A 27530-nucleotide genomic window follows, 5' to 3' on the forward strand; every position below is an offset into this window, starting at 1 on the left:
TTCATGGATTTACATATCAGCTTTTATGACTCCCAAATTTTTATCTCTAGGCCTGTTTCCATGAATTCCAGACCTGTACATCCAGCGCCTCCTGTTTACCTTCACTTGGATGGTTTTATTGCCCTTTCATTGTCTCTCAAACTCAACATGTTCAGATCCTAACTCCTGATTTTCCTCCCTAAACCTGTGTACACATCCCTCAAAATCCACCATTCATCTGGTTGCTCAGGAGAGAAACAAAGGAGTTGTCCATTCTCTCTCACCCTACATTCAATTCATCAGCAAACCCTGTCAGTTCTACCAGCAAGACATATTCAGAGTTTGAACACCTCTAACACTACTATTACCACCATAGAACAAACCACCATTATCTTTCATCTGGATACTGCAGGAGCCTCTTAACTGGTCTGTCTACTTCCTCCCTTGCTCTGCTGCAGTCTAGGCCAGGGGTCAGCAAGTTTTTTTCTGTAAAAGGCCTGACAGTAAATATTTTAGGCTTTGCTTTGCTAGCCACATGGTCTCTGTCAACTCAACCACTCAGCTCTGTGTTACAGCTTGAGAGCAGCCGTAGACAACACATAAACAAATGAGCATAGCTGTGTTCCAGTAAAACTTTATCAATGGCACTGAAATTAGAATTTTTTTTTTTTTTTTGAGACAGAGTCTCCCTCAGTCGCCCAGGCTGGAGTGCAGTGGTGCGATCTCAGCTCACTGCAACCACCGTCTCCTAGGTTCAAGCAATTCTCTCATCTCAGCCTCCCCGAGTAGCTGGGATTACAGGCACTTGTCATCATGCCCGGCTAATTTTTGTATTTTAGTAGAGATGGGGTTTCACCATGTTGGCCAGGCTGGTCTTGAACTCCTGACCTCAGGTGATCTGCCCGCCTTGGCCTCCCAAAGTGTTAGGATTACAGGCGTGAGCCACCACGCCTGGCCTGAAATTTGTATTTCATATGATTTTTACATAGCACAAAATATTTTTGATTTTTTTTCAACCATCTAAAAATGTAAAACCCATTCTTAGCTCATGGGCTTTCCAAAAAAGGTAGTGGCTGAATTTCGTCCATGGGCTGTAGTTTGCAGATTCTTGATCTAAGGTTAAGCCAGCAGCCAATGATCTTTCTTTTTATTTGGGGATAGAGTCTTGCTCTGCTGCCCAGGCTGGAGTGCAGTGGCATGATCTTGACTCACTGCAACCTCCGCCTCCCGGGTTCAAGCAATTCTCCTGCCTTAGCCTCCTGAGTAGCTGGGATTACAGGCGCATGCCACCATGCTCAGCTAATTTTGTATTTTTAGTAGAGATGGGGTTTCACCATGTTGGTCAGGCTGGCCGCCTCAGCCTCCCAAAGTGCTGGGATTACAGGCATGAGCCACTGAACCCGGCCTTTTTTTTTTTTTTAAAGAGAAGATCTTGCTGTGTCACCCAGGCTGGGATGCAGTGGTGAAATCTAGGCTCACTACAGCCTTGAACTCCTGGGCTCATATGATCCTCTGGCTTCAGCCTTCTGAGTAGCTGAGACTACAGGCACATGCTACCATGCCTGGATAATTTTTAAATTTTTTGTAGAGATGATGTCTCATTATGTTGCCCAGGCTGGTATCCAACTCCTGGCCTCAGGTGATCTTCCCACCTCAGCATCCCAAAGTGTTGAGATTACAGGTGTGAGCCACCGTGCCCAGCCCCTCTCTCCCTCCCTCCCTCCTCCCCTTCTTTCTTCCTTCCTTCTTCCCTTCCTTCCTTTCTTCTCTCTCTCCCTCCCTCCCTCCTTCCCCCTCTCTTCCCTTCCCTTCCTTCCTTTCTTTCTTTCTTTTCCTGAGATATATTTCACATACTATAAAACTTACCCATTTAAAGCATGCAATTCAGTGGCTTTTAATCTATTAACAGAATCAAGCAACCATCACCACAATATACTTCAATACCCCTAAAAGAAACCCTGTACCCAATAACAGTCACTGCTCATTCTCCATTCTCACTCACCCATCCTTCCTACCCTGAGCCCCAGCCCTAGGAAGCCACTTATCTATCTTCTGTCTCTATAAATTTGCCTGTTCTGCACATTTTAGATAAATAGAATCATACAATATATGGTGCCATTTTATTTATTTGTTTGTTTGTTTGTTATAGAGATGGGGCTTTGTCATGTTGCCCAGGCTGGTCTTGAACTCCTAAGCTCAAGGGATCCACCCACCTCGGCCTCCCAAAGTGCTGGGATTATAGGCATGAGCCACCGCACCCAGCTGTGTCTATCTTCTATACATATAATCATACAATAAGACTGTTTCTTTCACTTAGCTGACATGATGGTTTTTTTCACTTAGCATTATATATATATAGAGAGAGAGAGAGAGAGAGAGAGAGAGAGAGAGAGAGAGAGAGGAAGGGTCTTGCTTTGTCACCCAGGCTGGAACACAGTGGTGCAAACACAGTTCATTGCAGCCTTGACCTCCCTGGCTCAGGCGATCCTCCTGCCTTAGCCTCCCAAGTAGTTGGGACTATAGGCATGAGCCATCATGCCTAGCTAAATTTCTTTTTTAATTTTTTGTAGAGTTGGAGTCTCACTTTGTTGCCTAGGCTGGTCTCGAACTTCTGGCTTCAAGCAATCCTCCTGCCTCAGCCTCCAAGAGCTACCTATAACATTTAGAATAAATCCTGTGTCTTCACCATGGCTTTCAAGGTTCTGCAAGATCTGGATTCCTCTGATCTCATTGTCAACCTTTGACATCTCCCTACCTCTCACTGTAATTTACAATGGCCTCCAAGTGGGCCAAGGAGCCACTATAACCTCAGGGTATTAGCGTTTAACTATTCCTTTTTTTTTTTTTTTTGAGATAGTCTCACTCTGTTGCCCAGGCTGGAGTGCCGTGGCTCAATCTCAGCTCCCTGAAACCTCCACATCCTGGATTCAAGCGACACTCCTGCCTCAGCCTCCAGAGCAGCTAGGATTACAGGCATGAGCCACCATGCCCAGCTAATTTTTGTGTTTTTTTGTTTGTTTGTTTTTTTGAGACAGAGTCTCACTCTGTTGCCCAGGCTGGAGCGCAGTGGCACAATCTCTGCTCACTGTAACCTCCGCCTCCCGGGTTCAAGCAATTCTTCTGCCTCAGCCTCCCAAGTAGCTGGGATTATAGGCGCACGACACCATGCCCGGCTAATTTTTATATTTTTAGTTGAGATGGGATTTCACCATGTTGTCCAGGCTGGTCTCAAACTCCTGACCTCGTGATCGCCTGCCTCGGCCTCCCAAAGTGCTGGGATTACAGGTGTGAGCCACCGTGCCTGGCTAAATTTTTTGTTTTTTAGCAGAGATGGGGTTTCTCTATGTTGGCCAGGCTGGTCTCCAACCCTGACCTCAAGTGATCCACCCACCTCGGACTCCCAAAGTGCTGGGATTATAGGTGTGAGCCACCGCGTCTGGCCTAACTATTACTAATGTCTGTAAGTTCTTTCCCCAGATACCTGCATGCCTTACCCCTTTGCCACTTTTTCATTCAGATTTCTGCTCAAATGTTGCCTTGTCAATTAGGCCTGTTTGATCACTGTTTTCTTATTTATTTAAGTATTTATTGACAAGGTCTAGCTCTGTCACCTGGCCGAAGTGCAGTGGTGCAAATATGGCTCACTGTGGCCTCAAACTCCTGGGCTCAAGCAATCCTCCCACCTCAGTCTCCTGAGTAGCTGGGACCACAGGCATGCACCATCATGTCTGGCTAATTAAAAAAATTTTTTTGTAGAGACAGCTTTTGCCATGTTGCCCAGGCTGGTCTTGTCCTGGGCTCAAGAATCCTCCTGCCTTGACCTCCCAAAGTGTTGTGATTGCAGGTGTGAGACACCATGCCCAGCCTCTGATCACTCAATACAGAAGTCACTTCCCTGGCTCCAGTCACTTGCTATCCCCCTTACCCTTCTTGCCACATACTATCCATCTGAATATTAAAAGACAAGCAGATTCGATGTAAATGTTTTATTCTTTCAACTAAATTCTAGTACTAGAAGGACAGTAAAACAATGATATACTGGGGAAAATGTAGCAATATACTTTTGTTTAAAAGACTGATTGAATAAACAAAAACTACAAAAAAAAAAGAAAATAATATAAACATAATCTGAAATTCCAAGAAGTCCTGGAATACAGAAATGCCCTCCTCCTTCATTATTACACAGGAAGCACTGTTTTAATTGTCTTCATAGCATTTATCTCTACCTGACATTGTATAGCTATAGGGTTCACTCCTGTATCTCCAGAACTTGGTGTAAGTTTGGTGCTTAATACACAATAAGACACTAATAAGCATCAAGTGTATCCTTTGGAGGCCACAACTACAGGCTAGAGGTGGGGGTTGGGTGGGCAGGTGGAGTTGGGGGATTTGGGGAATGGGGAGGGGTGGAGAGCAGAGCAGCAGCGTGAGCCTGGGTGCCTGTACTCCAGAAGCTTCCCATCTTGTGCTGCTTGTTGGTCATTCTACATGGCTTTCCATCAAAGCCTACTATGTCACAGATAATTCTGAGTAGAATATGCATTTGTTGAGTGCATGGGAACCTTAGTTAGCAGGAGGCAAAGTCACATTTTTATTGTTAGGGGCTGAATCTGAAGGACTCTATGGTGAGGAGTACTAACAGTTTAGAGCAGTTTAGATATATGCTGCCCAATATGGTAGCCACTAGCCACGTATGGTTATTGACTACTTGAAATGTGACAGTCTGAGACCCAGCACAGTGGCTCACATCTGTAATCCCAGCAATTTGGGAGGCTGAGGGGCAGATTGCTTGAGGCCAGGAGTTTGAGACAAGCCTGGCCAACATAACAAAACCCCATCTCCACTAAAAATATAAAAATTAGCTGGGCGTGGTGCTGCACACCTGTAATCCTAGCTACTTGGGAGGCTGAGGCATGAGAAGCTCTTGAACCAGAAAATGGAGGTTGCCATGAGCCGAGATAGCGCCACTGCACTCTCACCTGGGCGACAGAGTGAGACTCTGTCTCCAAAAGAAAAAAAAAAAAGAAAGAAATGTGACAGTCTGAATCTGAGATGTGCTGTAAGTATAAAACAACAGATTTTGAACACAGTACAAAGAATGTAAAATTTCTCAATTTCTAAATATTGATTACATGTTGAAATAACATTCTGAATATATTGAATAATACTTTGAATATATAGTTAATATTTTGAGTATAATAATATATTATTAAATTGATGTCATTTGTTTCTTTTTACTGTTTTAGATGTGGCTATAGAAAGTATAAAATTACATAAGTGGCTCACATACGTCGCTCACATTATATTTTTATTGGATCATCCTATGTTTTCCCCAAAGCCCACAGGAATAATGCCTGGAACCCAGAATGCTCTTCATAAATACTGGGTGAATGCATTAAGTTGGGCTGCCTGAGTAGAGTCTAAAGACTAAGAATTGGCAAACTCCAATTTCTCCAAGCAAAGTGTTTGCTCATTTAGTAAAAAAATCTGAGTATCTGATAGACCTTAGCAGTGGGAAAGTGGTGGAAATGTGTGAAGCTGTTGATTAGCTTAAGGTGACTGTTGGTTCCCAGCTGTATTTACACTCTGCTTCAAGAAATAAACACCATTTCACTTGGGCCAACTCAAATATTTATTTCTTTGACAACACCATTTTCAAAGTGTAAGCACTTGTTTTACAGTCTTTTTTTAGGGAGGCAGATCCACATGATTCTTCAAATACTTCTACTCCTCACACAACGTGGAACTTTGGAATTGGACCAACCCATTGGCTTCTGAGGAGCAGCCTCCCATTTAGAAGCTGCTTGTGGCTGGGCGCGGTGGCTCATGCCTGTAATCCCAGCACTTTGGGAGGCCAAGGCGGGAGGATCGCTTGAGCTCAGGAGTTCAAGACTAGCCTGGCCAACATGGTGAAACCCTGTCTCTACTAAAAACACAAAAATTAGCCAGGCATGGTGGCGCAAGCCTGTAATCCCACTACTTGGAGGCTGAGGAAGGAGAATTGCTTGAACTCAGGAGGTGGAGGTTGCAGTGAGCCGAGATAGCGCCACTGCACTCCAGCCTGGGACAGAGCAAGACTCTATCTCAAAAAAAAAAAAAAAAAAAAAAAGCTGCTTCCTTGATATATTTTGTTTCAATTTGGGAAGTGAGGACAGCAAAGGGTTTAAAGGGCTTAATACACTGTAGAATAGGCTTGTATTCTTTAACATGTTCTTTAAAAATTGCCTTGATCTCTGATTTTCTGCAACAAGCAAGTTACTCCCTCCCTTCTACCTCAAAATGATGCCTTGGTGTAGAGTCATCAGCAATCCTGTCATGACAGGCCATTTAAGTGGTTTTGAAACCACTTGTAAACAATTCTAGTACTCCATTCCTGGGGCAGTTGAAAAAAAAATTAAATTCAAGAAGGTAGCTTGAAAAAGAAAAAAAAATACAACAACTTGCCTGGTAGTATATTAAGAATTTTTAGGCCAGGTGCGGTGGCTCACGCCTATAATTCCAGCAGTTTGGGAGGCTGAGGCGGGTGGATCACCTGGGGTCAGGAGTTCGAGACCAGCCTGGCCAATATAGTGAAACCCCATCTCTACTAAAAATACAAAAATTAGCCAGGAGTGGTGGCGGGTGCTTGTAATCTCAGCTACTCAGGAGGCTGAGGCAGGAGAATCACTTGAACCTGGGAGGCAGAGGTTGCAGTGAGCCGAGATGGCGCCATTGCACTCCAGCCTGGGTAACAAGAGCGAAATCCCATCTCAAAGAAAAAAAAAAAAAAGAAAATTTCTGATTTCCAAATATAGAATGACTTTTAAGAGAAAACACTGAATTATTTAGTAAGCATCCATGAAAACATGCACTATGAAATGTTCTCATTCCTCTATGGCCCAGATACGCATGATCTATCTCAATTTTCTTCTAAAAAGTGTTGAGGCACAGTTGGTGGTACACTGAGCTACACTGCAGCTTGTTGGGTTAGTGCTGATAGAGACGGAATAAACACCTTGTACAGATGGTAGGATTAATACGGAGGATGTTCAATGGTCCTTCCCAGTTGTAATATTTAATTCTTCCAGGTTAAAAAGAATTGTTCAAAAACTACTGAATAAACTACTTAAGATCAGCCACAGAAATGATTTCTGTGGCTTGGAGAAAAATTAGGAAAGAAAGGTAATGTTTTTGGCAGTACTTTAATGGTTTATAAGTAAAGGTATTTAAAGCTCTTATAATAATAATAATAATAAAGTTTCTTGGAAGACAAAGAAGTGATGGTAAAGGAAAGATTCTGCAGAACTTGTTTTTTTTCTCTCTCTCTTGACATTTGGCCCAAGATTAGAACTTTTTGCTTTGGTGTAAATGCATGTTGTGTACCTAACAGAACAATGACAGGTGATATTCTTGATAAATCTTTTAGATTTTAAATCTCAGACATGATGTACATAGCAAATCCTAAAATATCTAAAGTGTTCTCCTTTTAAGATTCAAAAAACAAAAAACAAGAAGTAGCTTCATATAGGATTTTCAAGAGCCAGGGGCACCCTCTCAGTGGATAGTAAATCCCATTCTGGGTCCATGGTGGCTGCTAGTCTAACTAAAGCACAGTTGGGATGAAATCATTTATTAAGAACATATAGGCGGGGTGTGGTGGCTCATGCCGGTAATCCCAGCTCTTAGGGAGGCTGAGGGAGCACTTAGGGAGGCCAATTAGAGAGGACAACTTGAGCCCAGGAGTTCAAGTCCAATCTGGGCAACATGGAAAGGATTGGCCAGGCATGGTGGCATGCACCTGTGTTCCCAGCTACTCAGAGGTACTGAGGTGGGAGGTGGGAAGATCCTTTGGGCTTGGGAGGTGGAGGTTGCAGTGAGCTGTGATTGCAGCAGACACCCTGTCTCGAAAAAACAAAAGCAGGTAATTTCAGTGTATTGTTTATTACTTTTTTTTCCTTTTTACTCACCCCTATACTAATGAGGAAATTATTTATTACTTTAACACACTTATTACATTTGCCCATTAAGAGGGTCATCTCAGCAACCAATATATAACAGGAAACAATATTTAGTGATGTAAAGCCATGTTACTGATCCACCACTCCCAGAAAACAAGAGCATCTTACCTGCAGCAAAGGCATCAGCTGCAAACCCAATGCTTGCTCATACAGCAAGTTCAGTTCTGCACAACTGGAGAAGGAGAGTTTGGAGGTGTAGAGGTAATAGTGCACGTGCCTAAATGTGGAACCATCTCTGTCGATAAATAGCCTCTGGCTTTCTGAAGAGGTCAAGGCTGAAGCCTCTTTCCACAGCAGGGAGTCTGGAAACTGAGAGAGTTTGCTTCTGGGAACTGAGAAATGCCAGCCCCCTACGTTGAAATGAAACAAGTCCTCTGCTGATTCATGAGCCATGCCAGACTCCTCCTAAAGGGGGAATGAAAAAGAGATCTACGCAAGAAAAAGAAATAAAAAGGCATCCAGACTGAAAAGGTAGAAATAAACTATCTCTGTTTGCTGATGACATGATCTTGTATATAAAAAATCCTAAGGAATTCACCAGAAGACTATTAGAAATAAGTCCAGGCCAGGCATGGTGGTTCACACCTGTAATCCAAGCACTTTGGGAGCCTGAGGTGGGAAGGTGGCTTGAGACCAGGAGTTTGAGGTTGCAGTGAGCTATGATTTTAACACTGTACTCTGGCCTAACAGAGCAAGATCCTGTCTCAAAAAAGAAAAACAAACAAAAAAATGAGCCCAACAAGGTTGAAAGATGCAGAGCAATATTTAAAAATGTTGTATTTTTATACTTTAGCAATGAACAATCTGAAAGTGAAATTAAGAAAACAATTCAATTCCATTTACAATAGCATCAAAAATAACATACTTAGGAATAAATTTAACAAAAGAATGAAATACATGTGCACTGGAAACTTCAAAACATTGTTGAAAATTTAAAAGACCTAAATAAATGAAAAATATCTCATGCTCATGGATTGGAAGATTTAATATCGTTAAGATGGCAATAGTCTCCCAATTGATTTACAAATTCAACACAATCTCTGTGAAAATCCTGACTTTTTGCAAAAATTGAAAAACTGATGCTAAAATTCATATGAAAATACAAGGGATCCAGAATAGCTAAAACAGTCTTGAAAAAAGGAGAACGTTTAAGAAGTCACATTTCCCACTTTTTTTTTTTAAAGGCAGACTGCCACATGCAGCGCCTCATTAGGATGTGTCTGAAGTCTTGGAAGCTTGACTACCCTACGTTCTCCTACAACGGATCTTAAGAACTTGTTTGGAGGTTCTAGCTAGGAAGAGAAGATACTTGTATACCCTTGACTGAAGACTGGTCCTCCTTTATTGGGGATGGTCGTCCTCTTTGACTGAGCACGCAGCTTCAGGAGGGACGCACGTGGAGCGTTGAGGGAAGAAGGGGACACCCGCCTAGCCAGCCAGATCAGCCAAATCAACCCTGGCAATCAATGGAGTGACAGATGTCACAGCCAGATCACCCTCACATCCCACACTTTTAAAACTTATTTCAAAGCTAGATCAAGACAGTGTGCTACCGGCATAAGGATAAATATAAAGATAAGTGGAATAGAATTGAGAGTACAGAATAAAACCCCTACATTTATGATCAATTGAATTTTGATAAGCAATCCAAGATGATTCAATGGACAAAGAATAGTCCTTATTAAAAATGGTGCTGGGACAACTGTCCATCCATATGCATAAAAGATAATAATAACAATAATAATAAAGTTGGACCCCTACCTCAACCCATACACAAAAATTAGCTGCAAGTGAAACACAGACCTGGACCCCTACCTCAACCCATACACAAAAATTAGCTGCAAGTGAAACACAGACCTAAAACTATAAAATCTTTTTTTTTTTTTTTTTGAGACGGAGTCTCGCTGTATCACCCAGCCTGGAGTGTAGTGGTAACGATCTCGGCTCACTGCAAACTCCACCTCCCGGGTTCACTCCATTCTCCTGCCTCAGCCTCCTGAGTAGCTGGGACTACAGGCACCCGCCAACACGCCCGGCTAATTTTTTGTATTTTTAGTAGAGATGGGGTTTTACTGTGTTAGCCAGCATGGTCTCGATCTCCTGACCTCGTGATCCACCCACTTCGGCCTCCCAAAGTGCTGGGATTACAGGCGTGAGCCACTGCACCCAGCCTAAAACCATAAAATCTTTAGAAGAAAATAGAAAATCTTCATGACTTTGGAGTAGGCAAAACTTTCTTAGATGTGACACTAAAAGCAAAAGTGACCAAAAAAATAGATAAATGGAACTTAATCAAAATTTAAAAACCTTTGTGCTTTAGAGGGCACCATCAAGAAGGTGAAAAGATAACTCACAGAATGGAACAAAATATTTGCAAATCATTTGTCTGATAAAGAACTTGTTTTTAGAATATATAAAGAACTCTTAAACTCAATAACAAAAAGACAACCAAATTTAAAAATTGGCAAAGCATCTAAATAGACATCTCTCCAAAGAATATATACAAATGACCAATAGAACGAAAAAAGATGCTCAACATCCTTAGTCATCAGAGAAATGCAAATCAAAACCCACAACAGAATACTACTTCACACCCATTAGTATGGCTACAATGAAAACAATAGGTAATAACAAGTGTCGACAAAGAAACCAGAACCCCCATGGACTGCTGGTGGAGGTGTAAAATGGTGCAGGCACTTTGGAAAACAGTTTGGTGGGTCCTGAAAATGTAAAGCATGGAGTTATTCTACTATGAGCCAGCAATTCCACTCCTAGGTGTACACTTAAGACAAATAAAGACATATGTCCACACCAAAATTTCTAGACTAATGTTCATAGAACATAATAGCCAAAAGGTTGGAATAAACCTAATGTCCATCAACTGACAGATGAGTAAACAAAATGTAGTATATCCACACAATGGAATATTGTTTGTCAATACGAAGGAATGGGATGAACATGGTGGCTTGTGCTTGTAATCCCAGCACTTTGGTAGGCTGAGGCAGGAGATTCACTTGAGCCCAGGAGTTTGAGGCTGCAGTGAGCTGTGATCGTGCCATTGCACTCCAGCCTGGGCGTCAGAGTGAGGCACGTCTCTAAAAAAATAAAAAATAAAAAGGAATGAAGTACTGATACATGATAACAACATGGATGAAATTCAAAACATTATGCCAAGGGAAAGAAGCCAAACAAAAAATCACATATGATTCCATCCACATGCAATGTGTGGACAAGGCAAATTTCTAGAGATAGAAAATAGATTAGTGGTTGCCTAGGGCTGGAGAGGCTATGGGGAGATGGGGTGTGACTACTAATGAGTATGGGATTTCTTTTGGGGATGGTGAAAATGTTCTAAAATTGATTGTGATGATAGTTGCACAACTCTGAACATACTAAAACTCACTGAATTGTACACATTAAAATGTGTGAATTGTATGGTATGTGAATTATATCTCAACAGATCTATAAAAAAAAAAAAAGATGAGGTACTGTCCATTCCATGGAGCGCATGCAGAACTCTCTTGGGATCTTACCTGCAGAGACATTACATTACTGGAGGATGAATGCTATAGATACCTTTTCATATATACAAAGGCAGCAAAGATCACTAACCTTCCTCAGCTCATTGTTAAAAGTTTAAGGTCATCTGTATATCTGTTGGACAAGAGGTTGTTGAAAAAAAAAGTTTAAGGTCATCTGTACATCTGTTGGACAAGAGGTTGTTGAAAAAAAAGTTTAAGGTCATCTATTTATAAGTGAATTGTCTTCTTTGTTTCAAGATGACCTAGTTTATCAATACGATGGAAAAGTAGAGAGCCATCAAACATACAAACCATCCATATCAAATTTTAAAATAAAGGGCACTACCCTTGTAAAAACATTTTTAAAGGGTAGTAAATAGTATATAGAATTTTACCTAAAAAGAACCATAAAACAATATCAATTCTAATTAAAAATTATGCAGGCTGAAGTGATTGGACTGCAATGTACTGATATCTGCAATTTATTTTGAGATGAATTTAAAAAAGACAGATTGATGGACAGATAGGATTGCTAGATGGACATGTGATAAAACAAATACGAGCAAAATGTTGATTGTAGAATGCAGGTGGTGGATATATGGTGCTCACTGTACAATTCTTTCAATCTTTCTGAATGTTTATAAAATTGCATTAAGACGTTCGTGGGGGAAAAAGAGTGTTAAAGTAAGAGGTGATTACTTAAGAAAGGAAAAGCTCCCTGCTCCAGAAAGAACCTGCATTTCCCATTCTGACAGCTGAGGAAGGAAAATAAATGCATGCAAGAAAGAATGGGATGGGGTCCATCTCTCCCACAGCAATATTCAGACATAAAGAAGAGCAATTATATATGCCACATTTGAGACTAGAAGAGTTAAAGGGGGTAATAAGAGAAATATGACAAATTGTGAAATGATTGCATAACTGACAGAAGCAGAGCCAGAAAAGTCAATCTAATGAGCTAACCTAGGATTCTAAGTCCCAGCCCTTCTAAAAGCCTTTCTACAAGTTCATGTTCAGGCAAAGGCTGAATGTAACAAATGGAGTGACTAAGGGTCTCACATAGACCAGAAAGCATAAATATGCAAGGAAGGACCCTTGATTCTGCTTTCTGTTCTCCTTAAAGGTGGCTGAGAGCTCAATGGGGGTGCTCAGAGTGTGCAGATGTTGGATGCCAAAGAAAACCTACTTCTCGAAGGTGAGCCCCAGTTCTGGTCTCAGTTCCTCTTTTCTTTCTTTCTTTTTTTTTTTTTTTTTTTTTTTGAGACGGAGTCTCGCTCTCTAGCCCAGGCTGGAGTGCAGTGGCACGATTTTGGCTCACTGCAAGCTCCACCTCCCGGGTTTACGCCATTCTCCTGCCTCAGCCTCCAGCCTCCTCAAGTAGCTGGGACTACAGGCGCCCGCCACCACGCCCGGCTTTATTGTATTGTATTGTATTGTATTGTATTGTATTGTATTGTATTGTATTGTATTGTATTGTATTGTATTTTTGTATTTTTAGTAGAGATGGGGTTTCACTGTGTTAGCCAGGATGGTCTCGATCTCCTGACCTCGTGATCCACATGCCTCGGCCTCCCAAAGTGCTGGGATTACAGGCGTGAGCCACCACGCCCAGCCCATCCTCTTATCTTTTTAAGGATAGGGTGTGACAAGAGGGTCCTGGCTCCTTCTTACATACATGTTCCATCCACAGGTGGGCTCTTAAGTGCCTGCTGGAGTGAGGGTAGGGGTTAGGGATGCGGCTGTTCTTTCCCAAAGACTACTCAGGGGCTGGTTAGTGCAGAGCTATCGCAGCCTGGCGACAGCCCTCAGTCACAGGCAAGCTTAGGGGAACCTGTGGTGCTTGAAAGACAAAAGGCTTCTTGCCGGACTGACTTCAGGAAACGGGGTAGCCCTAAAGCAGTCATCCCCACCCCATTACAAAGAGCTTCTCTCTTTCCCACGCTGATCCTTCTCCCCCGAAGAAGCTCCGTCCAAGTAAATTTCTTACCTTTTTTTTTTTTTTTTTTTTTTTTTTGAGACAAGGTCTGGCTCTGTCACTCAGGTCGCCCAGGCTGGAGTGCAGTGGTGCAATCTCGGTTCACTGCAACCTCCACCTCCCGGGTTCAAGCGATTCTCCTGCCTCAGCCTCCCGAGTAGCTGGGACTACAGGCCGTGCCACCACACCCGGCTAATTTTTGTATTTTTAGTAGAGATGGGGTTTCACCATGTTGGCCAGTCTGGTCTTGAACTCTTGACTTCAGGTGATCCGCCCACCTCGGGCTCCCAAAGTGCTGGGATTACAGGCGTGAGACACCGCGCCCAGCCCGTCCAAGTCAATTTCTAGAGCTAGAACTTCCTCATGCTCTAAAGACAGGACCCCAACTCCTCAGAGCCAGGATTCCCAACCTTTCAGATCTGGAGCTCCCCATCATGCCTTAGAGTTCTGTCCCCACGCTCCAATCCTTCAGATTTGGATCTCCCCTTCACACACACCCTCGCCTTGCCCCAAAGTCAGCATCCCCCAGCGCTGAGATATGAAGACCACCCCGTCAAAGGGGCACACGCCCAGCCCTTAGAACCGGAGTCCCCCACATCCTCAGAGCCAGAACACTTCATCCCTCAAGACAGAGCGTTATTCTAACTCCTCAGAGCCAGCCCCCCAAATCCTTCCCGGCTGGGGGCCCCTCGCTCTCTCCCATGCCCCAGAGCCAGGTCTCGAACCACTTAGCCCCAATCCTTGGCCACAGCGGCCCCCATTCGCCGCTTTGGTGCTTTTGGCGCCCCCGCCAGAGCGGGCTCCGTACCATGGTCGCGGCTCCAGCAGCGGGCGGGCGGGCTTGTGACCCGGCCAATAACGGCTCCCGGGGTCGCGGCGGCGCGCGCGCGGGGGGCGGGGCAGTGGGCGGGGCCTGGCGTGCGCCGGGTGGTCTCGCGGGCGGCGGCAGGTGAGCGGCGGGCGGGGATGGCGGAGCAATGGGAGCTGGACGAGGAAGGCATCCGCCGCCTGGGGGCGCTGACGCTGGAGCAGCCGGGTAGGGTCTGGCCGGGAGGGTGTGGACCGGGAACGTAGGGTCAGAAGCTGTGGAAAGAAAACTGAAGTGGAAGGCGGGGAACCTGAGATAGAGGCGAGGGAACCACAGAGAAGCGGTACCTGAGGCTGGGGGGCGGGGGGATAACTTGAGGCAGAAGGTTAGAGGGAGGTGGAGGTGGAGGAACTGAAGTAACGGGAGGGTGTGGGGCAGAGCCCGAGGAATTGGGAGAGAAGAGGGGAGTGTGAAGTAGGGAAGGAGAAACAAGGTTAACAGGGGACCCTGCAGCAGGTGACAGAACTGCTGGGGGCGGTGGCTGACCGCTGTAATCCCAGCACTTTGGGAGGCGGAGGCGGGTGGATCACCTGAGCGTGGCCAACATGGTGAAACCCCGTCTCTACTAAAATACAAAAATTAGCCGGGCGTGGTGGTTCAAGTCTATAATCCCAGCTACTCGGGAGGCTGAGGCAGGAGAATCGCTTGAACCCGGGAGGCGGAGGTTGCAGTTAGCCGAGATCGCACCACTGCACTGCAGCCTGGGCGACAGAGCGAGACTCCATCTCAAAAAAAATAAATAAATAAAATAAATAAATAATAAAATGCCTATTAGACATCCAAGTGTAAGGTACCTAGTAGGCAGTTGGATATATGGGTCTGGACCTCAGAGGAGAGGTCAGGGTTAGAGATGAAAATTTTGGAGACATTAGCAATAGGTGGTATTTAAAGCTACGGGAGTGGATGAACTCAGCTAAGGAGAGAATGTCGATGGAGAAGTGAAAGAAAGCTTAAGACTCAACCTTGGAATATTTCAGTGTTTAGAGGTTGTATAGAGGAAGAATGTGGTATCTTGGAATTTGAGAAGGGGTAGTGTATCGAGCGAGCAATGGCCAACTGTGCCAAATGCTATTGACAGGCTGAGCAACTTAAATGCAGAGTGTCTGTTAGATTTAGCAACATGGAACTTACTGGTGACCTTGACAGAGGGAGTTTTGGGAGGGTGGGGAGGAGGGAAACCAGATTGGAGTGGGATGAAAAAGGGAAATGATATTTGAGGGGAAGAGACAGTGAAAGTAAGAACTTTTGCTGAAAATTTTAGCTGTAAAAGAGACTGCAGAAATAGATGGTAGCTGAAGCGTATGATGTGCAGTCAAGAACAGAACAGGAAGGATATATTAGAGCATGTTGGTAGTCTAATGATTAATTTGGTAGAGGGGGGAAATATGTAATATTTACTCATTTTGACTGTTAAAATAATTCAATTAATTTATTCTGTGGGTAATATAATAATTGTACAGTGAGGGCCGGGCGCGGTGGCTCACGCCTGTAATCCCAGCACTTTGGGAGGCCGAGGCGGGCGGATCACGAGGTCAGGAGATCGAGACCATCCTGGCTAACACAGTGAAACCCCGTCTCTACTAAAAATACAAAAAAATTTAGCGGAGCGTGGTGGCGGGCGCCTGTAGTCCCAGCTACTCGGGAGGCTGAGGCAGGAGAATGGCGTGAACCCAGGAGGCGGAGCTTGCAGTGAGCCGAGATCGCGCCACTGCACTCCAGCCTGGGTGACAGAGTGAGACTCCGTCTCGAAAAAATAAATAAATAAAATAAAATAAAAATTGTACAGTGAGAAGAAAGTCTTGACTCCCCCATCCCCGTCTCATAGGCCTAGTTCCCCTTCCTAAAGGCAATTACTGTTACCAGTATCTTGGATAGTTTTCCAGAAATATTCTCTACATATATAAGCATTTATCACTTATTTTATAATTTTATATTATGGCAATTTTCAAATATATACAAGAGTAGAGATAACAGAATAATGAATTCTATTAGCCTACCTCAACAGTTATCATCAATTCATGGCCAAGCTTCTTTCACGTATACCTCACCTATCCTCCACCCACCTCCAACCCCCTACACTGACTATTTTGAAGCAAATTACAAGTATATGATTTCCTCCATAAATATTTCAGTATGTATTTTATTTATTTATTGTTTTTATTATTTTTCAGATAGAGTTTTGCTCTGTCACCCAGGCTCTAGGGCAGTGGCGTGATCTCGGCTCACTGTAATCTCCACCTCCTCATTTCAAGCGATTCTTCTGCCTCAGCCTCCCAAGTAGCTGGGACTACAGGCACCCGCCACCACGCCCGGCTAGTTTTATATTTTCAGTAGTGACAGGGTTTTGCCATGTTGGCCAAGCTGGTCTTGAACTCCTGACCTCAAGTGATCCACCCACCTCAGCCTCCCTAAGAGCTGGGATTATAAGCGCAAGCCACAGCACCTGGCCAGTATGTATTTTTAAAAGCTAAGATTACTTTAAAAAAAAGTCACATATGCAACCTAAAAAATTTAACAGTAATTTCTTTTTTTGGTTTTGTTTTGTTTTTGAGATGGAGTCTGGCTCTGTTGCCCAGGCTGGAGTGCAGTGGCATGATCTCAGCTCACTGCAACCTCTGCCTCCGGGGTTCAAGCAATTCTCCTGCCTCAGCTTCCTGAGTAGCTGGGATTTCAGGCATGTGCCACCATGCCTGGCTAATTTTTTTGTATTTTTAGTAGAGACGGGGTTTCACCATGCTAGCCAGGCTAGTCTTGAACTCCTGACCTCAAGTGACTCAGCCTCCTAAAGTGAACAGTAATTTCTTGATATCATGAAATATCTAACTAGTGTTCTTATTTCCCCAGTTGTCCTATAATTTTTTAAAATTAGAATCCATGGCCAGGTGCGTTGGCTCATGCCTGTAATCCCAGCACTTTGGGAGGCCAAGGTGGGTGGATCACTTGAGGCCAGGAGTTCAAGACCAGCCAGGCCAACATGGTGAAACCCCATCTCTATTAAAAATACAAAAATTAGCTGGACATGGTGGCTCACACCTGTAATCCCAACTACTTGGGAGGCTGAGGCAGGAGAATCGCTTGAACCCGGGAGACGGAGGTTGTAGTGAGCTGAGATCGCGCCACTGCACTCCAGCATGGGTGGCAGAGCAAGTCTCCATCTAAAAAATAAAATAAAATGAGAATCCGTATATGGTCCATATATTGCAATTGGTTGATGTATGTCTTAAGTCTTATTTGATCTGTAGGCTCCCCATTTTTTTTCCCTCGCATTTTCAATTGTTTTTGAAGAAACTGGCTTTGAAAGAGTTTACTATAACCTGAACTTTGCTCATTGCATTCCTAAGATGTTAAACATTTTCCCGTGTTCCCTGTACTTCCTATGAATTGGTAGTTAGATGAGGCTTAATCAGATTCAGGTTGGATTTTTTTTTTTTTCACAAGACGATTTCATAGGTAATGGTGTATGTTTATGTTAGGAAGTATATGGTGCCTAGTGTTCTTTCTTTTCGTGATATCAGCCACTGAATATGATTACCTAAGTTAATTCATTAGGGATTGCAAAATGGTAATTGTCTATTTCTTTCATTTTTCTTCATTAACTGTAATACTTCTATAAAGAGAAATTTCCTCACATCAACTGTTTGCTTATCCTGAGGTACAGTTTGTATAGGAAAGGCAGCATAAAAGCTTGATTTTTTTTCACCTTATATGCCAGCTTTCAGAATGATGAGTTATTTTCTTAGCATTCTCCAAAGGTGACCAGTGAGGACTGTTTTGCTTTCTCAGTATCGTTATAAACTCATCGATTTAAATATATGTCTTAGGGCTGGGCATGGTCGTTCACGCCTGTAATCCCAGCATTTTGGGAGGCCAAGGAGGATGGATCACCTGAGGTCAGAAGTTCAAGACCAGTCTGTCCAACATGGTGAAACCTCATCTGTACTAAAAATACAAAAAAAATTAGCCCGGCATGGTGGCAGGTGCCTATAATCCCAGCTACTCAGGAGGCTGAGGCAGGAGAATCACTTGAGCCTGGGAAGCAGAGGTTGCAGTGAACTGAGATCGCACCACTGCACTTCAGCCTGGACGAAAGACTGAGACTCAGTCTAAATAAATAAATAAATAAATGTCTTAGTCCCTTTTCTCTTGTCATAACAGAATACCATAGACTAGGTAATTTATAAAGAACAGAAGTTGATTTGGCTCATGGTTCTGGAGGCTGAGAAGTCCAAGAGCATGGTGCCAGCATCTGGTGAGGGTCATTCCATGGTGGAAGGGCAGAAGGTGCATGTGTGAGATGTGAGAGAGAAAGAGAGAGAGAGAGAGAGAGAGAGAGAGAAGACTGAACTAATTCCTTTATTAGGATAGCTAACTCCCATGATAACTAACTCCATGATAACATCATGAAGCCACCGTTGACCTAATCACCTCTTAGAGGCCCCACCTCGCAGTGCTGTTACATTGGCAATTACGTTTCAACATGAAAGCTGGGCATGGCGGCTTACACACTTTGGAAGGCCAGGGAGGAGGATGAGGCCAGGTATTTGAGACCAGCCTGGGCAACACAGCAAGATCCTGTCTCTACAAAAAATTTAAAAATTAACTGGGTGTTGGTGGTGTGTACCTGTAGTCCCAGCTACTCAGGAGGCTGAAGTGGAAGGATCCTCTGATCCCAGGAGTTTTAGGCTGCAGTGCACTATGATAGTGCTACTGCCCTCCAGCCTGGTTGACAGAGCAAGGCCCTATCTCTGAATAAATTAATACATTTCATCATGAGTTTTGGAGGGGACATTCAAACCATAGCAATATATTTCAATGTATGTTTTAATCCATTATAGTTCTTATCATAATTGATGTTCAGTTTATCCTAACTTTAGTTAATAGGTGATCTTTCAAGTTGACTCCTGAGGTCTTTTTAAAAAAGTTTTATGGCCAGGTGTAGTGGCTCACGCCTGTAATCCCAGCACTTTGGGAAGCCGAGGGGGGTGGATCACCTGAGGTTGGGAGTTTGAGACCAGCCTGGCCAGCATGGTGAAACCCCATCTCTACTAAAAATATAAAAATTAGCTGGGCGGGGTGGCACATGCCTGTAATCCCAGCTACTTGGGAGGCTGAGGCAGGAGAATCGCTTGAACCCTGAAGGCGGAGGTTGCAGTGAGCCAAGATCACACCATTGCACTCCAGCCTGGGCAAAGAGAGCGAAACTCCATCTCAAAAAAAAAGAAAAAGAAAAAGTTTTATTTATTAGAAACATTCATTGTCATTATAAATAAGCTTTGTTAAAGGTTGTTAATTCAATTTCCAAATGAGCTGTAAATGGTTTTCATTAGAGAGACTACTTGATTTGTTATTTTCAAATAGCAAATTTTTGCCCACTGGGGTTATGTAACCCATATATTAAAATTGGAAGATCATTCTTTTATTCTTGGCATCTATGCTGTGCAGTGTTTGATTTGTTCTCTGATTTGTCTTCACTCTTTATAAACACTGAAACGGCCAGGCGCAGTGGCTTACGCCTGTAATCCCAGCACTTTGGGAGGCTGAGGAGGGTGAATCACGAGGTCAGGAGATCGAGACCACCCTGGCTAACATGATGAAACCCTGTCTCTACTAAAAATACAAAAAAATTAGCTGGGCACGGTGGTGGGCGCCTGTAGTCCTAGCTACTCGGGAGGCTGAGACAGGAGAATGGCGTGAACCTGGGAGGCAGAGCTTGCAGTGTGCCAAGATGGTGCCATTGCACTCCAGCCTGGGTGACAGAACGAGACTCCGTCTCAAAAAAAAAATAATAAATAAATAAATAAACACTGAAACGAAATGCATAACCTCTTAAGACATGCATTCATGTGAATCATTAAAGAATGTTTGTCTTTGTGGCAGTTTATCATTTTAATAATTCACATTCCTTCTTAAAATGTTAAAATGTCTGCTCTTCAAAATAGACTGCAGTGAAAGGCATGAGAAATGCTGTGGGTCATTGATGGAAACCATAATTGTCCTTAGCTTTTGTCCCATGTTAACAGACTCTCAGGGTGTTAGATCATAACATACCACTGAATTACCAATACACTGCCCTCAAAGTCAGGAACATTTTATTTATTTATTTATTTTCTTTCCTTTTTTTTTTTTTTAAAAAAAACATGGCCTTATTCTGTTGCCCAAGCTGGAGTGCAGTGGCATGATCATGGCTCACTGCAGTCCCGACCTCCTGGGCTCAAGCAATCCTCCTGACTCTGCCTACTGAGTAGCTGGGACTACAGGTGTGCACCACCATGCCCAGCTAATTTTTTCTTTTTTTGTAGAGATGGGTGCATTTTAAAAAGATATAATTCACATACTATAAAGTTCACCGTTTTAGTATTTATTTATTTATTTTGAGATAAGAATCTTGCCCTATTGCCCAGGCTGCAGAGAAAGTGGCCCGACCTCAGCTCACTGCAACCTCTATCCCAGGTTCAAGTGATTCTCCTGCCTCAGCATCCCGAGTAGGTGGGACTGCAGGCACGTCCCACCATACCCTGCTAATTTTTGTGTTTTTAGTAGAGACAGGGTTTCACCATGTTGGCCAGGCTGGTCTTGAACTCCTGACTTCAAGTGATCCACCTGCCTCCGCCTCCCAAAGTGCTGAAATTACAGGCATGAGCCACCACGCGTAGCCCCATTTAAAAAATATACAATTCAGGGTCATTTTGTACATTTACAATGTTGTGCAAGCATCATTGCTATCTATATATAGTTCCAGAACATTTTCATCAACCCATTAGGCAGTCACACCTCATTTCCCACTACCCCTGGCTCCTGGCAACCAGTAAACTGCTTTCTGTCTCTGTGGATTTGCCTCTTCTGGGTATTTCATATCATTGGAATCATATAATATGTAGCCTTTTCTGTCTGGCTTCTTTGACTTAGCATAGTATTTTCATTATTCATTCATGTTTTAGCATGTATTAATACTTCATTCCTTTTTTAAAAAAATTAATAGACTTTATTTTTTAGAGCAGTTTTAGGTTTACAGAGAAATTGGGCATAAAGTACAGAGAGTTCTCATATACGCTTACCTCCTTGCACCTCTCCCCACCCACCCCGTTTCCCTTAATTTTAATATCTTGCATTATTGTGATATATTACAATTTATGAACCAATATTGATGCGATTATTAACTAAAGTCCATAGTTTACATTAGAGCTCACTTTTTGTGTTGTACAGTTCTATGGTTTTTGACAATTATGTCGTGTCCACCATTATTATTATTTTATTTATTTATTTATTTATTTGAGATGGAGTCTCACTCTGTTGCCCAGGCTGGAGTGCAGTGGCATGGATCTCGGCTCACTGCAAGCTCTGTCTCCCAGATTCACACCATTCTCCTGCCTCAGCCTCCCAAGTACCTGGGACTACAGGTGCCTGCCACTGTGCCCGGCTAATTTTTCGTATTTTTAGTAGAGACCAGGTTTCACCATGGTCTCGATCTCCTGACCTCGTGATCCGCCCGCCTCGGCTTCCCAAAGTGCTGGGATTACAGGCGTGAGCCACCGCGCCTGGCCGTCCACCATTATTTTTTATTTTTTGAGGCAGAGTCTTGTTCTGTTGCCCAGGCTAGAATGCAGTGGCACGATCTCGGCTCACAGCAACCTCCGCCTCCTGGGTTCAAGTGATTCTCATGCCTCAGCCTCCCAAGTAGCTGGGACTGCAGGCGTGTGCCACCATGCCTGGCTGATTTTTGTATTTTTAGTAGAGACGGGGTTTCACCATGTTGGCCAGGCTGGTCTCGAACTCCCAACCTCAGGTGATCTGCCTGCCCCAACCTCCCAAAGTGCTGGGATTACAGGCATGAGCCAGCGTGCCCGGCCAGTCGTGTCCACCATTATAATAACAGTTTTACTAACCTAAAAATCCCCTGTGCCCCACCATCTGTTTATCCCTCCCTCACCCCAAACCCCTGACAACTATCAGGTGAAATTCACCCCCGATATTTCACGTAGGCTCTTTTCTATTTTCCCTAAGTGTCGGCCGGCCTGAGAAATAAAGGGACAGAGTACAAAAGAGAGAAATTTTAAAGCTGGGTGTCCGGGGGAGACATCACATGTCAGCAGGTTCCGTGATGCCCCCTGAGCCATAAAACCAGCAAGTTTTTATTAGTGATTTTCAAAAGGGGAGGGAGTGTACGAATAGGGGGTGGGTCACATAGATCACATGCTTCACAAGGTAATAAGATATCACAAGGTAAATGGAGGCAGGGCGAGATCACAGGACCACAGGACCGGGGTGAAATTAAAATTGCTAATGAAGTTTCAGGCACGCATTGTCATTGATAACATCTTATCAGGAAACAGGATTTGAGAGCAGACAACTGGTCTGACCAAAATTTATTAGGTGGGAATTTCCTCGTCCTAATAAGCCTGGGAGCACTACGGGAGACCGGGGCTTATTTCATCCCACAGCTGTGACCATAAAAGACATCTGCCCCCAAAGCGGCCATTTTAGAGGCCTCCCTTCAGGGATGCATTCTCTTTCTCAGGGATGTTCCTTGCTGAGAAAAAGAATTCAGCAATATTTCTCCTGTTTGCTTTTGAAAGAAGAGAAATATGGCTCTGTTCCACCTGGCTCACCGGCAATCAGAGTTTAAGGTTATCTCTCTTGTTCCCTGAACATTGCTGTTATCCTGTTCTTTTTTCAAGGTGCCCAGATTTCATATTGTTCAAACACACATGCTCTACAAACAATTTGTGCAGTTAATGCAATCATCACAGGGTCCTGAGGCAACATACATCCTCCTCAGCTTACGAAGATGACGGAATTAAGAGATTAAAGTAAAGACAGGCATAGGAAATCACAAGAGTATTGATTGGGGAAGTGATAAGTGTCCATGAAACCTTGACAATTTATGTTCTTCTGCCATGGCTTCAGCTGGTCCCTCTGTTTGGGGTCCCTGACTTCCCGCAACAGACAACCACTGATCTTTTTTTTTTTTTTGAGACAGACTTTTGCTGTTGTTGCCCAGGCTGGAATGCAGTGGCACGATCTTGGCTCACGGCAGCCTCCGCCTCCCGGGTTCAAGCGATTCTCCTGCCTCAGCCTCCCGAGTAGCTGGGATTACGGGCATGTGCCACTACGCCCAGCTAATTTTGTATTTTTAGTAGAGACAGGGTTTCTCCAGGTTGGTCAGGCTGGTCTCAAACCCCCGGCCTCAGGTGATCCGCCCATCTCGGTCTCCCAAAGTGTTGGGATTACAGGCGTGAGCCACCGCACCCGGCCCAACCACTGGTCTTTTTATTGTTGCCTTTTTCAGAATGTCATATAGTTGGAATCATATAGTATGTAACCTTTCAAACTGATTTCTCTCACTTAGCAATATGTATTTAAGGCTCCTCCATGTCTTTCCGTGGTTAATAGCCCATTTCTTTTTATTGCTGAATAATATTACACTCTGTGGATGTACCATTGTTTGCTTATCCATTTACCTATTGAAGGACATCTTGGTTGCTCCCAAGTTTTGGTAATTATGAAGAAAGCTGCTGTAAACATTCATGTGCAGGTTTGGGTGTGGACATAAAGTTTCAACTCACTTGAGTAAATACCAAGGGATTTACTTGTGTTTAGCTTTGCAAGAAACTGCCAAGTTGTCTTCTCAGGTGGCTTCACCATTTTGTATTCCCACCCCCAATGAATGAGAGTTCCTTTTGCCCCACATCCTCACCAACATTTAGCATTGTGAAAGTTTTAAGATTTGGGCCATTCTAACAAATTTATAGTGGTATCTCATTTTAATTTGTAATTTCCTAACGATTTATGATGTTGACCATTTTTTTCATATGTTTGTTTAGTGGAGTGTCTGGTTTGGGGTTTATTTTTATTGCTTTTTAGAGACAGGTTCTTGCTATGTTGCCCAGGCTGGACTTGAACTTCTGGGCTCAAGCAATCCTGTTTCAGCCTCCCCAGTAACTGAGACTACAGGTATGTGCCACTGCATCCAGTTTTTCTTTTGCCTACTTTTTTTTTTTTATGGAAATAGGGTAATCTTACTTTGTTGCCTAGGTTGGAGTGCAGTGGTGCCATCATGACTCACTGTAGCCGGGAATTCTTGGTTTCAAGTGATCCTCCCACTTCAGCCTACCAAGTAGCTAGGACTACTGGGCTGTGCCACCACACCCGGCTAATTTTTTTAATTTTTTGTAGAGACAGGGTCCTACTATGTTGCCCAGGCTTGTCTCAAACTCCTGGCCTCAAATGATCTGCCTGCCTTGGCCTCCCAAAGTGTTGGGATTACAGACTTGAGCCACCATGCCAGGCCCATCATTCTTTTTTATGGCTGAGTGATAGTCCCTCTTGTGGATATACCACATTTTTGTTTATTCATTCATCTGTTGATGGGCATTTGGGTTGTTTCCATCTTTTGGATATTTTGAATAATGCTGCTATGGATGTTGGTGTACAAATACTGTTCAGGTCCTTGCTTTCAATTCTTTTGGATATATACCCAGAAGTGGAGTTATTCTATTGTTCTTTTGTGCTCTTATTTTCATTATTTGGTCTTCATTTCAAAAATGACGTTTTAATTTTTATTATTTCTTTCTTTTATTTTTCTTTTCTTTTTTTTTTTTTTTTTTTTGAGAAGGAGTTTCACTCTTGTTGCCCAGGCTGGAGTGCAATGGTGCAACTGCAGCCCCCACCTCCTGGATTCAAGTGATTCTCTTGCCTCAGCCTTCTGAGTAGCTGGGATTACAGGCGTGTGCCACTAGGCCCAGCTAATTTTTTTGTATTTTTAGTAGAGACAGGGTTTTGCCATGTTGGTCAGTCTGGTCTCAAACTCCTGGCCTCAGGTGATCTGCCCACCTCGGCCTTCCAAAGTGCTGGGATTACAGGCGTGAGCCACCACACTCGGCCTAATTTTTATTATTTCTTGAATTCTGTCTTCTCTATATTCAATTTTTTTTCTTTTCTAATCATCTTTCTGAATTTGTCTATTCTAATTTACATTTTTCAGTTAATTTCCACATTTTTGGGTCTCAAGATCCCTTTACACCTTAAAAAATTATTGAGGGCTGGGCATGGTGGTTCCCAGCACTTTGGAAGGCCGAGGTAGGCGGGTCACCTGAGGTTGGGAGTTTGAGACCAGCCTGCCCAACATGGAGAAACTCCATCTCTACTAAAAATACAAATTAGCTGGGTGTGGTGGCGTATGCCTGTAATCCCAGCTACTCGGGAGGCTGAGGCAGGAGAATCGCCTGAACCCAGGAGGCAGAGGTTGTGATGAGCTGAGATGGCACCATTGCAGTCCAGCCTGGGAAACAAGAATGAAACTCCGTCTCAAAAAAAAAAAAATTATTGAGGACCTCAAAGAGCTTTTGTTAATGTGGACTATATCTACTAATATCTACCATACAGAAATTAAAACTGAGAAAAATTTAAAATATTTATTAATTTATTAATAGGTAACCATAACATAGACATGTTAATATAAATATTTCTATGAAAAATAACTATTTCCTAAAATAAAAAAATAGTGAGGAAAGTATCACTGATTTATATTCTTGTAAACCTCCTTAATGTTTTGTTTAAAAGAAGACAGCTAGATTCTCATACCTGCTTCTGTATTTAATTTGTTATGATATATTGTTTTGCTTGAAATATGTGAAAAAGTCTGGCCTCATACAGAAATGTAATGGGAAAAGGAAGGAATATTTTAATAGTCTTTCATCAAATTTTTTATATTCTTCTTTGATACAATATGAAAACAGGACAAGTGGTAGTTTCTTAAAGTTTAGTTGAATGTGGAATCTGAAACAACATCAATGAAATTTTTGTACTGTTACTTCAGAATCTATTGGTATATCTTACATATGGATGAATCTTTTACCCATGCGTGATTTTGTAACGTTACACATTGGTCATTTGAAAAATATTGACTCACTAAGTTATGTAGATCTTCCAAATATTGACAAATTTCATTATATAATGTTTAAAAATCATGTTTGTTAATATCATCATCAATGTCATTTAAAAAACCTTTTAAGTGTTGAGAAGCCATCAAGTTCATGGTGGCAGATACAAGCTTTTCAAATTTCTAATTTCTGCTTGGAAGCTGAATTTTTTTTTTTTTTTTTTTTTTTTTTTTTAGGGACAGAGTCTCGCTCTGTTGCCCAGGCTGGAGTGCAGTGATGCGATCTTGGCTCACTGCAACCCCTGTCTCCTGGGCTGAAGCAATTCTTCTGCCTCAGCCTCCTGAGTAGCTGGGATCACAGGCATGTGCCACCATGCCTCGCTAATTTTTGTATTTTTGGTAGAGACGTGGTTTCACCATGTTGGCCAGGCTGGTCTCGAACTCCTGACCTCAAGTGATCCGCCCACCTCAGCCTCCCAAAGTGTTGGGATTACAGACATGAGCCACTGCACCCAGCCATGATTCATTCTCAAGGTGCCAGTAGCTTTTGCTCTTGCACCATAAGTGTAAATGTTAATACTGTAAAAAAAAAAAAAAAAGGCAATTAGTGTCTTCATATTATTATGAAAATAATTCTTTAAAAGTAGTTTTAACTTTGTGGACCCCTGTACATGTCTCAGGGACCTCCAGGGGTTTAGGGACCATACTTTGAGAGCTGCTACATTGCTATGATGTTTTTAAACTTGTTTTGAAATATTAAGTTACAGTTTTCATTTGTGGATGTATCTTTCTGGAGTGCTTTTAATTTTAGGGGTATTATTCTGCTCCTTTAAAAAAAATAATAACCTCATATAAGATTTGTCTATAATCCTTTTCTGTGGCTCTTTAAGTGCAGTTAAGTTTTCGTACACTTTTAGGTGGGAAAGGTGGGCGAGAATAGCTTTTTTAGTTTCAAGATTTTGGAGCTCCCTCTTCTGTTGTGTTCACAGAATAGTGTAAAACATGACATGCTTCCTGAGATCCATCCATTCTGCTTCCCTCCCCTATTCATATCTGGACCTTTTATTTCCTTTGCATCTATGTCCCTGTTCCATTCAATGTAGATTCTACTCCCACTAATTTATCCGTGGTATGGGTCTTGTCCTGAAAGGGATCTTTGGTTTATGACTATTTAAAGCTTATGGGGGCCAGGCACGGTGGCTGACGCCTGTAATCCCACCACTTTGGGAGGCCAAGTCAGGTGGATCACCTGAGGTCAGGAGTTTGAGACCAGCCTGGGTAACATGGTGAAACCCTGTCTCTACTAAAAGTA

General features: G+C 43.0%; 2 protein-coding genes across 12 annotated transcripts in view; one reads left to right on the forward strand and one right to left on the reverse strand.

Annotated features, from left to right (window-relative positions):
- The window catches only part of KCTD19 (potassium channel tetramerization domain containing 19), a 37444-nt gene extending 23076 nt beyond the window's left edge, over positions 1–14368 (reverse strand). The window contains exons 1-2 of one of the 4 annotated variants that reach the window (XM_523391.6): positions 14281–14368; positions 8085–8381 (exon numbers count right to left, since the gene is read on the reverse strand). In XM_523391.6, the coding sequence (XP_523391.2) occupies positions 8085–8381; positions 14281–14283 (300 nt within the window). In that variant the 5' untranslated portion in view covers positions 14284–14368. Of the gene's footprint in view, positions 1–8084; positions 8382–9293; positions 9433–14197 lie in introns of those variants that run through there. The other 3 variants (XM_016930045.4, XM_063797255.1, XM_016930044.4) reach the window with 3 other exon arrangements.
- Positions 14368–27530, forward strand: part of LRRC36 (leucine rich repeat containing 36) — a 58091-nt gene continuing 44928 nt past the window's right edge. For 2 of the 8 annotated variants that reach the window (XR_010152367.1, XM_009431031.4), the window contains exon 1: positions 14403–14508. Coding sequence is in view for 4 of the 8 variants with exons in the window: in XM_009431031.4 (XP_009429306.1) it covers positions 14439–14508 (70 nt within the window). In the remaining 4 variants the exon portion in view is untranslated. The other 6 variants (XM_009431032.3, XM_009431036.3, XM_009431035.4 and 3 more) reach the window with 5 other exon arrangements.

Source organism: Pan troglodytes, chromosome 18, assembly GCF_028858775.2.
Source record: "Pan troglodytes isolate AG18354 chromosome 18, NHGRI_mPanTro3-v2.0_pri, whole genome shotgun sequence".
NCBI classification, from domain to species: domain Eukaryota; kingdom Metazoa; phylum Chordata; class Mammalia; order Primates; family Hominidae; genus Pan; species Pan troglodytes.